This window comes from Falco peregrinus, chromosome 8 (genome assembly GCF_023634155.1).
Source record: "Falco peregrinus isolate bFalPer1 chromosome 8, bFalPer1.pri, whole genome shotgun sequence".
In the NCBI taxonomy this organism is placed as follows: Eukaryota; Metazoa; Chordata; class Aves; order Falconiformes; family Falconidae; genus Falco; species Falco peregrinus.
The window spans coordinates 14,296,494-14,311,505 of NC_073728.1; the positions used below are offsets into that span (position 1 = coordinate 14,296,494).

At 38.2% G+C, this 15,012-nt stretch overlaps 1 protein-coding gene across 4 annotated transcripts in view; it reads left to right on the top strand.

The window, feature by feature from the left end:
* Positions 1-15,012, top strand: part of BMPR2 (bone morphogenetic protein receptor type 2) — a 109,617-nt gene that overhangs the window by 49,159 nt on the left and 45,446 nt on the right. For all 4 annotated transcript variants that reach the window (XM_013298808.3, XM_055811802.1, XM_027786147.2 and 1 more), the window contains exons 2-3: positions 3,941-4,114; positions 5,393-5,572. In XM_013298808.3, coding sequence (XP_013154262.3) covers positions 3,941-4,114; positions 5,393-5,572 — 354 coding nt within the window. The remainder of the gene's footprint in view (positions 1-3,940; positions 4,115-5,392; positions 5,573-15,012) is intronic.

The following is a 15,012-nucleotide window of genomic DNA, read 5'->3' on the forward strand; positions in this document are numbered from 1 at the left end:
TTGCCCAGCACCATTTCCAGATGGGATCTGAATATCTTCAAGGATGGAGTTTTGGAAAAAGCGGGTTTGGAATTGTTTCCAGCTAAGCTGCTATAGAGAGCAGCGTTAGTGGTTGCCCTTTCACATTGCAGCTGCAGAGCTTCCAAGGGACAGGTAGATGTGTTTCAGCTCTGAATGTACCGTGCATAGCTGTTGGCTCCCACGATGTCAGACATAAAAGCTTGTCCATGAGGAACACATATCAATCTAAATAAGCAACAGTATTTTACCTTGAAGAGGTAGGATTTCTGTTGAAATAAGTAAAGATTATAACAGGCACCCCAGTATTTCTGTGTGTTCTTATAGTAGTATCTCCATTTTTGGGAGGGAACGTTTAAAGCATACTGATCTAGCCTGGAGGCTGCTTTCAAGGCCTGACTTAAAAGTATTCTAATATTAAAAGTTTTTAGAGCTAACTAGTTTCCGTTACCAGGAAGAAGGAAACCTTACTGCCAGATTCCCAGAGCAGGAATGTGCCAAAATCATGCAAAGAAATTGCAGCAGCTCATCTATTCTGTTGTTCTTCAGGATGGTTTCTGGATATCTGAATGGCCTATCCAATTTTCTTCGGCTTTACAGCTTCAAAAATGAAGCTACAGAGGCCATAGAGAAAAATAAAGTAGCTTTTGTTATGTGTCCCCTGTTCTCCAGATGTTCCATGCCATCAGGGAAGGGGCAGGGGTCAGCAGAGTATTGCAATGGGTACTGCTCCCACAGGGGTTGTACTACTCTAACTTATAATCGAAGCAGGAATGTGCAATGATCAGCATGAAAACTCTAGTTGTTGGGTGAGTAACCTTTATTTTTTGTTGGAGAAGTTTCTCACTGAGATCATCTGACACTAAATTGTGGCACATTAACTTGCGTTTTTATTAGTTTGCTAGAAAACTGATAAAGATACGCACTCAGGTTGGTGTAGCAGTGGGTGTTCTACCCTCCCATCTGCAGGTATTCTTACAGGGCAATACATTTTGTTTAAATCAGAAAAGCTTTTGGTAGCAACTGTTATTTTCTGTAGTGTGTGGCTGGACAGCATCTAGCGTGATGGTTAACAACTTTCCAAGTATCTTCTGCATGTTCTTGCCTCTCAACATTGATCCTAAGAGATTTTTAGATAGGTTAAAGAGACCAGAAAAGTAGGCAGTTAAAGCTGTCTGTGTCTCTGGAGCACAGACATGATGCATATAAATATATTTTTGAGTAGAAAGCAAAACCAAAAGGTTTTTTCTTTTATTTCATTAGTTCAGAGGTGAAAAGATTGATATTTTTTTTTATTATTATTATTTTTTAGAACCTATTGAGGTATTATGAAAGTGTACTTCCCTGGAATTACTTTTTGGTTTTTCTAAACCAGAGGTTTTTGATAAGGAAACCAAATCTGTGTGGCTGTTTTATAAATTCTGTTCTTTTAAATTTTTTATTCACAATAAAGGCAAATTGCGAAAGGGCTTATATTGCAGCAATTTGAGCATTCTGCAAACAACCAACATCTCAGGTGACCTTAGTCCCACTCAGCTATCACATGCAATTGATTCAAAAACCTTTGTAGTGTCCCTAGGAGCAGATATTTCTTAATAAAAATGTATTAATATAAAATTTCGTATTTCAGAAAGCCATATAATTCTGTCACATTCTCTCCTGAAAATTACAGTTCCATGATAATTTTTTCGCCTTTCTATTTTCACTAAGTTAGTCGGCTCCAGTTCCTTTATGGCATTGGACTACTGTCCTTTCACACATTGTTCCTTGGCCAGTCCCATGTCATGTAGCAGAGAATGCAGGACAGATGCTTCACGCCTGGCATACTCAGCTGTTCCTGAGAATAAAACTACTACGTGCGACTGGCAAGTACTGCTTGAGGCAGCATATGCTAGCTGTTAATGTGTGACCTTTTTGTCCTCAGTAACTTGAATAACTCTACTCATTTAGAAAGGAAAAAAAATTAGATATGAAATTTAGGCAACAAGAGTTTCTGATTATCAAGCCCCTTGCTTTATAATAAATGTATTTATTACTTCAAAACTCTAGTTCCAGATGTAAAGTGTTAATGGTACCCTGACCAGTGTATGGTGAGGTGGGTGAGTAGTGTGGACTGTCAGCCAGGTTACTGGAGTACGTGGAGCTGCAAATGATTGAATTACAGTGACTTAAGAGGTTCCTGTCTCCTTAGCTGAGAGTTTTACCACCACTGGGCTGACATGTAGCTCAACTTACCACACGTGCCCTATCAGACCACTAAAAAATAAGCTAAGTTGCACTATTTTAATTACTGCTGCCACAGAATAAACTGGGAGTCACTGACAGACTGCTTTTCTGGATGGTGTAGCTATTTATGGTTGTCTCTGCATGAGAGAATTATGAATTTCGATTCCTTAATGAATAATAACAGCCTTAGAAGTGAGACATGTATCTGAGTCTCTTGGCTTGTCTTTCTATTACCCAGTCATCTGTGCTGGTGACACAGTGAAACAGCATTTTTGCAGTCAGTGTGCCTTGCTGAAACATGGCTTCTTTGGGGCCAGTGCTGCAGAATGATCAAATAAATAAATACTTAGTGAGGAGATATTTTATACGTAGACAGTGCCTTTAATAACTTACAATTATGTATGCTGTAATTTACTAAATTCAAAATCTGTTTTACTAAAATACCAGTCTATTCCACCTTGCATCTTTTTGCTACCAGTGCTTTCATGGGAGTTAAAGAACTGGTTAAAATCTAGTTATTGAGATACATAGGACAAGCTCTTACTGCAGTTGGATGTGTGCTGAGCTGTACTACTGAATAAACTGAAGTGCCTTGTAAGTACACACCTAGATTTTCATGCATTTTACAAAGTAATTCCAAGGAAGAGTGAAAATATTCTAAATATCATATTCCTTACAAATGATGGATTTTTTGATCTTGGACTTGATGCCTTTCTGAAGAATTCATTGTTTGAATGTGTTTGCTTTTCCTAAAGGAAAGATGACAGAGGGATATCAGCATGGTTGAGTCCTTTCGTTGAGGTGATATGAACAAAAATAGCAGTAATCATAGGGGTAAAACATACGCATTCTTAAGATACTAAATTTCTGAAGTTTGTATTATTCTTGTAAAAAATATTTTTTTTTTGTGGGTGGCTTTGGTTTTGTTGCAATAAACCCCCGCAGAGATTTTTCAGGTGATGATGGGTATTTATTTTGCGCTCTCTGTATGTTTTATAAAATATTGCTGCTGGATATTCCCCAAGGAGGCTTTACAAACAGCATTGCTCCTGTTTACAGGCAGTGTTTCATGGAACTGCTGATCAGTCGTATGGGTTTTACTCTGCCATTAGTATTTCTGTGGGTGGTCATTAATGAAGTTGTGTAAAAGAACCCAAACTGATAGGTTGCTGAGCATAAAGAAGTAAATGTCAGTGTAATGGCTGGATAACATGTAGAAAAGAAGAGTTAGGTCAATAGAAAGAGTGGAAAAACACCTCTGAATTAGGTAGGCACTGGGCTGGGTGGCAGTCTGAAAAAGATCATCTTGCTTTAGGATCTGGAAACAATTAAGGAGTGCATGCGGTTGCTGAAGAAACCAGCTAACAGTTGTGTAACTTGTGCTTGAGGACAAATGATGCAGAGATGATAGAGACTATGCAATGAAATTTTTGTTCTGCACCTGTGAATTTTAAACATTTGCATGTTCATTTTGAAACATCTGCTGAGGGCATTTTTTTGTCCTCTTAATGAAAGTGACTTTCAAGATAGACCTCATTTTAATTTCTGACTGTTGGAGTACAGTTTAAAGAATGGATATGTGTAATTCAGGGTGGTTTCAAATGTACGTTTCCAGAAGACCTTAATTGTCCTTTTATTAAAGTTAATATTTTATGCATAAAATCGCTGACAGATGTTGTCCTTTCTTTGTCTAAAGCTGCGCAGAGTGAGGAGCGGCTGTGTGCTTTTAAGGACCCATATCAGCAGGACCACGGAATCAGTGAGAGCCGAATCTCCCAGGAGAATGGCACAATTTTGTGCATGAAAGGTAGTACCTGCTATGGACTTTGGGAAAAAACACGAGAAGGAGACATACATCTTGTAAAACAAGGTATGTAACATTTTAGTGTTAAGTGCAGTAGTTTTGCTACTCTCTTCACTTTTTTGTGATCTGGCCAGCCAATGTGAAAGATGTGCAGCTGCAAAGCTAGATGTTTTGTTTGTATATTGTACAAATGCATTATTTTAAACTTCCCACTTAGCAGTTTTAAATATGAACAGAAAGTTTGTTTGAAATACATGACTTACAAAAGAGACCAAAGAGCAATGCACAGTTGAAGGAGAAAGCACTCTAATTGCTTGTTACTTAGGATATCCACCGTAAGATGGCTTTCTTGAAGGTATCTCGGGTGTATGTGTTGATGTAATGATACATTTAAAAATGTCTCCTTAAGTGAAAATGTATATTCATGTTGATTGGATGTTTGTTTACAGAGGAAATTGCAGCTATAGCACAAGACTGTCACATATCACTAACGGTCAATTCACTGTTACTCTGTGGGGAAAGTGATGGTAGGGAGAGGCGAAGGGTCTTGCTGTTGCTGGAGAGGTATTTCGATTACCATTCACAGGGACTCTGCTCTTGATTACTTGGGATACAATTTAATGGAGTGTAAGGCTGAAATGAAAACTGAATGTATTTACAAGCATCCCGTGCAGTTATACATTTGATCTGGTGATCTGCCGAAAGAAGCAGTCTGCTCACCTCTGCCCCCATGTTGCCTCTTCCCTTCCAGGCATTTGTGCATAAACGTCATTAACTGCCGTTGACTGTACTTGTGAAGGAACAGTTGCTGCAGGGAGAAAGGGCCTGCATTAACCAAGAGATAAGTTGTGGTCCTGTAGAAGAGTCCAGTGATGCTAACAGTGAGGAAGGACGGAATTTTTAGAAATGATGTAAGAAGCATCAAACTATAGATGCAGTCTTGCCTAGCTCCGAGGAGGGGACTAGGTCACAGTTTCATCTAGACTGTGGGCCAAAGGGTGGTAATACTGTCTGTGGTATCAGAGAAATGGGGAATGGTGTACTTCTGCTTAGAAGGCTCAAGAATTCAGGTTTTATCATATTGAGGTTGACAGCTGGACACCTGATGTTAGCTTTCATTGCTGCCCATGTTTTTTCTCCTTGGCTGTGGTAAATTCTGAAGAAATTCTTCAGTTTTTGGTTTAAAAGGTGGTAGTGAAGTCAGACAAGCAAATTAGGATGTGTTTTCACCCCACACACTTAATTTAGGTAATGTGTGGGTTTCTATAGGTGTATTTAATTGTCTATGCAATAGAATTAATTTTATGCCTCCTTTAAAAAGAATTAATTTGCCTCTTTCCACAGGTTGCTGGTCTCATATAGGAGACCCACAAGAGTGTCACTTTGAGGCGTGTATAGTTACAACCACCCCTTCCTTGATTCAGAATGGAACATACCGCTTCTGCTGCTGTAGTACGGACTTGTGTAATGTCAACTTCACGGAAAATTTTCCACCTCCTGACCCTACTGATACAACACCTTACAGTAAGTCAGATGTTTCCATCTCTTGTCATTTCATGGTTTAAATAATTTAGAGAAGGATCCTTCTGTCATGGTACTGTAAAATGCGAAACCTGTGACCTTACTATGTATATGCACCAGAAACGGCGAACAGAACAGAGCTTTTCCGTATGAAGATTGCGTAGTGCTCTGCAATGAACAAATAAAACGCTTACAGGAGAATTGTTTGTATAGGCATCTGCTGAATGCAGACAACGTTTTCCAAAACGGTCTCTAATCTTGGGTACTTCAGTATTTGGATGCCCAGCATGAAGATCTTTAATTGGGTAGTATTTACAGCTATAGAATGCAAAAAGAATAGTTTGTGTTTAGGAGTGATACTATTTGAATTAACTTCAAGAGAGTAAAGGTACTGATGCTTTCAAAAATAGCGGTAGGATGCAGTCTTTGTAAGTAATTTTGGTCAAAATGGGAGCTTGGCATGCTAAAATAAAACAGTAGCCTTTTACTGTGAAAGTGCATGTGGTATAAATGGGTAGAGAGAGTTGACAAAGCATGATGCCTTTTGGCTGATAATACTGTTTGTACAACCAGTAAGCAATCACCGTTCGGTGTCTGAACCTAGCACTGTGCAATGCAGAACAGACTACTTGTCTCTGGTAATAACCATCTGACTGGGCTCCCTGAATGTGACTGGAGTTAATGCTGTGGAGGGGATTTGGGCAGGACGGGTGAGATAAATCCTTGTCCTTTTCTATCCCCCCAAATTAGGAAGACAAAGTTCCTACAAAATAATCATTGCTCGTGCTTCTCCAAGGGAGAAATTACAAGCTGAATTAATCCAGTTATTGGGTGATAAGATCTTCAAATACTTCTAAAGTGGAATTTTTAATACTGAAAGATCTAGCTTGACTTGCAAAGCGTGTGTATGTGTGTGGAGGGGGATATATTAAATTTGTTACACAGCCCTTAATTCACCCAGCTGTAATTGAGTGCTGCAGCATACATTTCTACTGACTCAACTGTTTTGTGTTACTGTGTCACCTTCCATTTTCATAATACGCAAATTTGGCTTTAGGCGTAAGCAAAGTAGGTTGCTGCCTAGCGCAGTTGTCTGCCTGCCTTGACGAGGTTAAGAGATGGAGGTTGGCCATTCCAGCAGTAAGGATGGCCTCATTCACCACTATGGTGGTTTTATTTGTAAAGCTCTTCTACTGCTGCATCCGACAGAGGTAGGGCTGCTCCTGGCACTGTAAACCCCGTACACCCACAGCACTGTGGAAGTAGAGGATGTTCTAAGAAGCTGGAAGGGTGAAAAAAGAGAGATGCTGCAGCATACTGACCCCTGCAACGCTACTGACCCCTGTTCCAGGCACTGGAGTCTCCATGGTCCCTTCTTGACTCTTTTAGAACCCATTTTGGTGCTGCAAGATTTAGTTTTGCCACCTGAATGTCAAGGACAGAATTACTGCTTCGGCAGAGTTCCATTTTTATGGAACTGTTGGGAAGCTTTGAGTTCCCTGCTAGATACCTTACTTGGGCATCATATCAGCCCTGCCTTTAAAGTTGACACAATGCTTTAAAGACATTAGTAAGCTTAGCTGCACAGGCTGTGGCAATCTGTTACCATACCTTTTAGATAATTAAATTGAACATGTCACAGTCATACAGGAAATCTTTTGCAGAAGGTTATTTCAGTATAGCCCATGAATTGAAAGAGCACCATTTCATCTATATTTTTGATAAGGTATTAAAAATGTTGTGCACTGAATAGTTCTTGGATGATGGAAAGTAAGGTGTGTGGCCTCCTAGAACTATATTTATGATCCTGTAAATTTTAAAGCAGATGTGACTGGTTTATGGTTAGTTATGTGAAGCCTGATGAATTCAGCCAACAGTTTACTAAGTCTTTGTAAATGTTTTTCTGCTGATTTCCAGTAAAATTACGCAGAATAAAAAGTTCCTAGAATAGCAAGTGGAAATTCAGCTATAGTTTAAAAGCTAGTGGAACCTGAAAACACTACTGATGAACCTAGTCAATTTAAAACATCATTATTAAGGAAAATTATAGATGTTCTTTTAAAAATGTTTCCTTGCAACTATATGAAGGATCTGTGGAAACAGCAGAATAGTGTTAGGCCTTTGAGCTAAATCCATCCAGAAAAATAATGGAGGAATAAAAAACCTACTTTATACAATCTTTTAGTTGCAGTTTTTTGTAGGATGATTAACAGTGGTGTATTGAAAGATGTAGCTAGACTGTAAACAGTTTAAGAAGACTAAGAGTAACTTATTAAGATCTTAATACATGTTAGTTAAAACAAATCACAGCAAATCTCTTAAATATTGCACTTTTATGTCATTGTTGTCTTTTAGGATATCAAAACATGTTTATCTTGCAACCATATCTGTGTAGTATGGAATACTATTTTTTTTTTTTTTTTTTTTTTTTAGTTCATATTTGGTCAGGGCATAAATATGAGAAACCCATCCTGTCTTGTAAGAAAGCTTTTATAAAAATGCAAAATGCAAATAAGGACAAACAGGTTCTTGAAGCTTTAAATTTAATCTTTACTGTTGCTTAATGTGCAGCTGATAATTTAAACCAATCATACATCTGAGTAGTCATAATATTCATCTCTCCTATCTTAAAAAAATCCAAGTAGATTTGAGTAGTGTCAGTTGCTAGTCCCTCCAGCTAGAATTTTGCAAATGCTGTAGGATGGGGTATAGTCTGGAGGTATTGAAAATGCAAAGGCTGAGGTAGCTGTTTCCTGGTGCCAGGAGAAGTAGAGATTGGGGAATGGTCTTTATTTCATATCTGAAGATTTTCTTGTGGAGTTTGGAACTACTGAAATGCGGTTCAAAACCAACCTCTCATCCTGAACCGGAGCTTGTACTTTGGGGGGAAAGATATACTTTCTTATGCTTTGCTAAATCACTCATTTTTCTTCCATCTTCGACTTTCACGAGAAATTGACCCAAAAAAATCCATCTTAACTTCAGTTAGTATGTGTACATACCCCTTAACCTGACCTAAAAAGGGCCAACTATGGCTTCCCAGGTAAATGTTTTGTGTGTTTACTCTATTGGCTTTGTCAAATATTTATTTAGAGACTTGTTAAATATCTGCCTCTTATGTCTGTAAAATGCTTCCTAAATTCTGAGACTGTTTTGAAGACAAGTTCATAATGGCCATTTAAATAGAATTTAAGTAGCTAAAGAGGTAAATGGTCTCCCTCATTGGTCATAGATACATTGTTGTAGTGAAACATTCATGTTGAAATAACATCAAGATGAAAGCAACAAAGACATTTTTAATTATTTTTTTTTCCTCAAGGCTGCATTTCTGGCACTGCGAATAAATCAATCTTACAGCAACTGAGTGTTAAGAATATACTTTTATATGACACGTGAGGTATTTGCATGATATATGGAAAAAATCCTTGGCATCAACAGTTGAGCATGAGTGGTACATATTGTTGCTGAAATTATGTAGGGTTTATTCCTCATAGCAACAAAAGGTGTCTGCAGGTTTTAGAGGATTTAGGAAACTTACGTAAAATAAAAGCACTGAGTTTTGGATATGAAGAAACTGCCTCACACAGCGACAAAGATGGAATTTTTTAATTCTGAAACACTGATAGATGGATTTATCTTTCCAGTGTATTATCCTGGCTTTCCTTTGCCAGCCTTCTTGCTATATATATATTATAAAAATTAGTAACAAAATAAATATATATATATAAAAAATACATGTCTTTTAAGTGCTCACAGAATTCTGTGGAAACTTGTTGAGGAAAGCTACTATTAGAAAAGTAATTATTAATGTATGCAGCTGAATCAGGTTATTTAAGGTAGTAATAGACAGTTTTCACTTAACTATTGCTTTTGAGTGGCAGCAGTTAGACTCGTGTTGCTGTGAGCCCATGGTCCAATCTGACTCCCACCGAAGTTGTGTTAGATCATGTCAGACTAATTTTGCACAGTTGTAGCCCTGCTCCCTCTCAGTTGTTACCTTGAACTGCTTTTCTTCCAGAGAGCAGCACACGATATTGATTTATAATTAAAATGCATTTATTTCAGCTAGGTTCTGCTTGCAGTACCTGATCAGCTAGGTTTGTAGCCAGTGTTTGAGCTGGTTTTTCATTTCTGATCTGCCTAATCTAAGAAAATGCTCTGTAAATAAGCATTTTCCCTTCTTTGCGCTGCATTTTTTCCCCCAGGAGATTTGGATGTACAGCAAAGGGAAAATTACAAACCTGTGCAAGGTGGCAGATCTTCTGTTTTGAAAGATGGAGGCAGGACTGATTCACATGAGCATTAAAATTTGTACTCTTGAAATGATAGGGAGTCAGTAAGGCACATTTTGCCTTCAGTGAAGAGAATAAGGTGAAGTGAATATGTTGTGAAGTGAAGTGAATAAGAAGTGAAGAGAATATGTTGTTGATATACCTTCACTATGCTATAAGGTAGGTGAGGAAATGTTAAGACAAAAATGAAGGGCCTGATACCTCTTAAAAAAAAAAGTAAGGTACTTTGAGACAGCAAAGTATTTGATGCAAGAAGATAGTACTGTGCCTCCCAGGAAGTTATTTTAGGGTGCTGTAGAAAATGAAGACTCTGAACTACTGAAAGAGATACAGATGAATGCACATGGAGATTTCTAAATACATGTCTCTGTTGAAAGAGATTATATGTGGAGCAGCTAATAGAGGGGAAAAAACATAAAGTGGGATTTTCTTGGGCATGATTATCTAAGATACTGCCATATTGATGAAATATTTTGGACTTTTGGCCAGCTGTTAGCAAATGTGTATTTTCTTGAAATTTACATTGCCTTTCTGCCTGAAATCTAATGAATGTTTAAAAGAAATTCTGGTATTATTTATTTTTTGCTGTTTATTTGGTTACAGGAAACGAGTTAACTGCAGAGGGGGTTGTGACACAGGGTGTACATTGCTACAAATAACGATAACATTTTGGAAACGTGTGCTAATTAAGGCTATTTCGTGTGTTGTTGCAACTGGGGAAAAGGTGATAGTATTGTGGATTAATGTTGAGGAGAAGAAATAGAAATGAAACTTGTTGCAAGGAGCAAACAAAGTATTAAAGCAATGAGTGTAGAAGGCTATAGAGGAATGCAAGTCAAAGCCTTAGTTTCTGTAGAATCTGTGGAAGATTTTGCGAGTCACCCAAGATAACTGGTAATGCTTGTTGAGTAACTTCTGTTCAGTGATTCTCATTAGAAATGGATCCATCAGAAGCAGACTCTTTTAAAGATTGCTGGTAGCAGCACTTTAACATCTAAGACATCATAGCCTCCTGAGATTAAACTTGCATCTTTACTGAATTTAAAAGTAAAGCTTTGATGTGCAATTGGAGTCTGAATATGAAATGTTAGCTGTGAAGGCAAAGCCTGCTTAGACAGAAAACTGTACATAGAATTTTTTTCTCTTACGGAAACATTTAATCAGGAAGATGAAGTCGCAGTGTTTTACTTGCACTGAGATTGAAATGTTTTGAAAATGTTTGGAAATGGTTTAAAATTTCTGTTATGTACCAAACCCACAAAATGCTAAAAACTGTGTTAAATAAAACAACAACAGACATGTTTATTTGAAAAAGAAGAAACATTTAAAATATTATTTTTACAAAAAAAACCTCACCCTTGTTTTCTTATGAGTGCATTCCTTATTGTTTTGTCAAACTGCTGTTTGGAGTGCGTTTGATAGGAGAGCTGTACCAGGTAGCTGCAGAGCTGTGCCAACAGGAATTAGCGCTGTGTTATGACCTGGAGGTCTGAGAGCAAGGACCTTTGCAAAGTTACATTAAAAATCTGTTGGAATCTGAAAAAAGAGCTTTTTGGATGCAAGGTAGGATCTTATCTTTATCCTGACTTTGCAATAGTGTATTTGGGAAGTGTGAGGGCTATAACTGTGCTTTGTTTCCAGAGGCCTAAAAGTATTTTACTTGAGAGTCTTAGAGATGTCAGTTCTTCAAGTAGATATGAACATAACTTTTAGCTTATTCGTTTGATATAATTGTCTGATCTGCAGCTTTGTCATCTTTGAAGCATCCTGCATATTTCTAGTACGACACAGCAAAAATTTTATTTGAGTTTAAGGTCTAGAATGGAGATGGGAAACATCCGTTTTCTGAAATAGAGTCATTTTTTCCACCTCCAATAATGGTGAAAACATACGTTTTAAGCCAACTAGTATCTGTAAATACAGGTGGCTCACAGTTCTTGTATCATGTGCAGTTCTTGAGGCTCTAATTTGCATCTCTGCTGGAAATTAGTTGCTTATAGTTAGTATGTTTTATGCACTTCTATGAGTTTAAAGATCTGCAAATATCTTTGGGTAATGCAAATATAGTAAATATATTTTTTCCATTTACTGGGAATGCTGAGGATTGTCTGACTTTCATATTGTTGCATAATAAATTCAATGTCATAATTAGCAGAGATCTGTTGTGACAATGTACATTGGGGCTTTATTGTGACTACCTTATAGACATAAGGCAAAAGTAGGTAAGGCTGCTAAGAATGGGACTCTTTCAGAATGCATTAGTGGAACATTGGACTGTAAATAAAAAAGGTAGTAGATAAAGAATTGTTTTGCCCATCTCAATGCAAAAAGAGGAACTGACGAGAATGCCATACTTTTTATGTCTTTTTTTAGATGCTGCAATGTGTAATGTAATACATATATACAATGTATACAATATCAACATTATTCTAAACAAATCCTATGATGCTATTTAACAACCCAAATAATTTGAGAAATAGGTAGGAGCTCTCCGGAAGGCAGAATGACATATCAGTACACTTTCTGGGAATATTCTAGATCGACAGGCTTTCTGATGTAGTAGTAGTAATAGGCTTCTAATAACTATTCCACCCACTCCAAAAATTTAAAACTGGGTGCTGTTTATCTTAACACTTCAGAGCAAGTTTAGCGGAGATACTGTACGTTGTAGTCATTACCAAGCAAAAGTAAAACACTATTTATGTTTTGTGAATGTTCCACTTGTCTTCCCTGTGCTTTTTCAGACAACATTTATTTTCACATCGGATTTGTTGCTATCCCCTTCTTCCTGCCTTGTCATGCTAGAGGCTTCTTGCAGTGAGCAGGGGTGGCCACAGTGGCTGTGCACAGGCTCCTCTGCTGCTTGCAGCTCCTGGCAGAGGGCATTAGCTTCAGAATGCTACAGCTGTATCTCCCTGGGCATTCCTTGTATTTTATTTTTACCATGGTTCTACTCTGGTTTTCTTTAACAATGTTGAAATGCATGGAGTTAAGATCAAAAGGAACAAGTATGCTGCAAAGTTCAGTTATAAAGCACTGCTAGGTGCTGCCAGCTGCTACTAATAAATTCTCGCCCCCACCCTGTCACCGGTTTTGTCTGTACCCAGGATGGCAGTGGTGACAAGGGTCTTTGTCTGTGGACTGCTGACCTGGTAAGGGGCAGACGTGGGACTGGAACTGTTAAGCACAAAACTGATAAACTTACAGATACTGGGTATTGACTGTTCAGTACTATTAAGCTCATCTGTGCAGAATAGTGTTTAGAACATGGGAAATCTTTCATGTCTTTTTCTTGCTCCTTAATTAGACGTTTCAATAAGCCTCATTTGTTTCTATCCTATGTGCTAAGCTTGCTGAGAAAAACCTGGTCCCTGTATCGTGGTTTTGCCGAATACATTTTACCCTCTTGATTTTGAAACTGATATGACTTAGAAGTAAAGCTTTAGGTTCTTGGCATTTGACAGACACTCAGAATAGCCCCCTGTTAGCCCAGCTGCTTTGCAGTCTTACCCGAGTTGCTTCCATAGCTCAGCACGATGGAACTCGGGCTCCTCAGAGGAGACAGGGAGCCCAGACAGGTGATTAAAAGATGTTGGCACTTCAGAGTTGGTCATTTAATCACTGTTCCTTTTTGAGCCTTTTTCAGTAGATTTTTTTCTTTGTCTGGAAAACATTGTGATTGTGAAAACCCAACACGTTACTTAACTTTGATTTCTGGCTCCTTTCTTTATAATATGGCATACAGCGCTTCTTCAGAGAGGATGCTGTCTGGAGGTAAACCACTAATGGTATTTCAGTTTGGCACAATCTTAGAAGCTGTAGGTAAATGAAGCGTTTGTTTTTTAATAACGTGATAAGTTGTTTCTAAGAACTCTTGAATTACTTTTAGACAAAAGGTTTTGTCCATTAGATGTGGGATGGCTCCCAGGGAGGCTGGGGGCAAAGAGCCGCACGCCTCCAGGCCAGGGAGCAGAAGCTGTGGGGCAGCCCCACACTGGGTCGGCTCTGGCTTGCAGGCACTGCAGTCAAAGCCTGGACTCAGGACTGTCTCTGCTTATCTTTGTACATATACACTAAATGGTTATTCTTTATGTGATTTGGTTTCTTCTTACTGCTTTCACAGCTGTGCTGTTGGAGCATCTTGTATTGGGAGTACAAAAACGGTTAGGAGATGTACTTGATATAAGCTATCGTTTGTCTCTTTCCTTCCAGCATGAGACAAAATCACTGCATGTGGATGGATACTGGGGATCAGGGTTTTAAATTTGTTTTCCTTACAAAGAAAGCTTATGTCCTTTTTATTAATAAAGTCATTGGCAAATTAAGTAATTGCCTCAGGTGTTTGAATTGTGAACCTCTGACTAACTCCAGAATTTTGATTGTGAAGTTTCATAACTGGGTATCTAGCTCCTGACATGTCATCCTGGCTATGGATACCTCCATTATTTCTGAAGACCTGAGCTGTTGGGGCTCTTCTGAAGTCACAGAGATCTGAGGTGATCTTTGCGTTTTCTGGCTAATGGAAACCATGTGCTTGAAAACAAAGAGTTCATGGAGCATTCAGGGCAACCACCGCAGACAGGGAAGCATCACGTCAGTGTGCTCCTGCTCATGTTACTCTTGATTATACACCAGTTGCAGGTGTTTTCAAAACTGTTGCTTTCGAGACCAAGTAACTCCTACTGTTGCTGTCCAAATAGGAGATGATGACAGCATATTCACTAAAAGCTTGATGAAGATTTGCATGAATGTAATTGTACTATTGAAAGGCCTTCAAGCAGAGATTTGAGTTGATACCAAAAGTTGATTTATAACCCAGAAAGCTTATTGTTGTTAATAGGGGAGACTAAAGTGAGGGGGATTCTTGCAGATGTTATAAAGAAACTTACATGAAATATAAGAGTAGAGTTCCTCAATGCATAACTACTTCTGTGTACCTGTACCAAGTCTTTCTTCATGTCTTTTCATCTTAGCTTGATGTTTTTGTGGTGTTCCCACTCTTCCCAGTCACGTTGCAGTTTTGTTCCCTTTCCATTATAGGTTTGGCAATGTTCCCTCCTTATGCATTGAACAGGTGTCGTTGATGTATACCATTCATCAGTATTATTATTATTATTCTCACTGGTTTGTATTTAATAAATGACCAGTGCT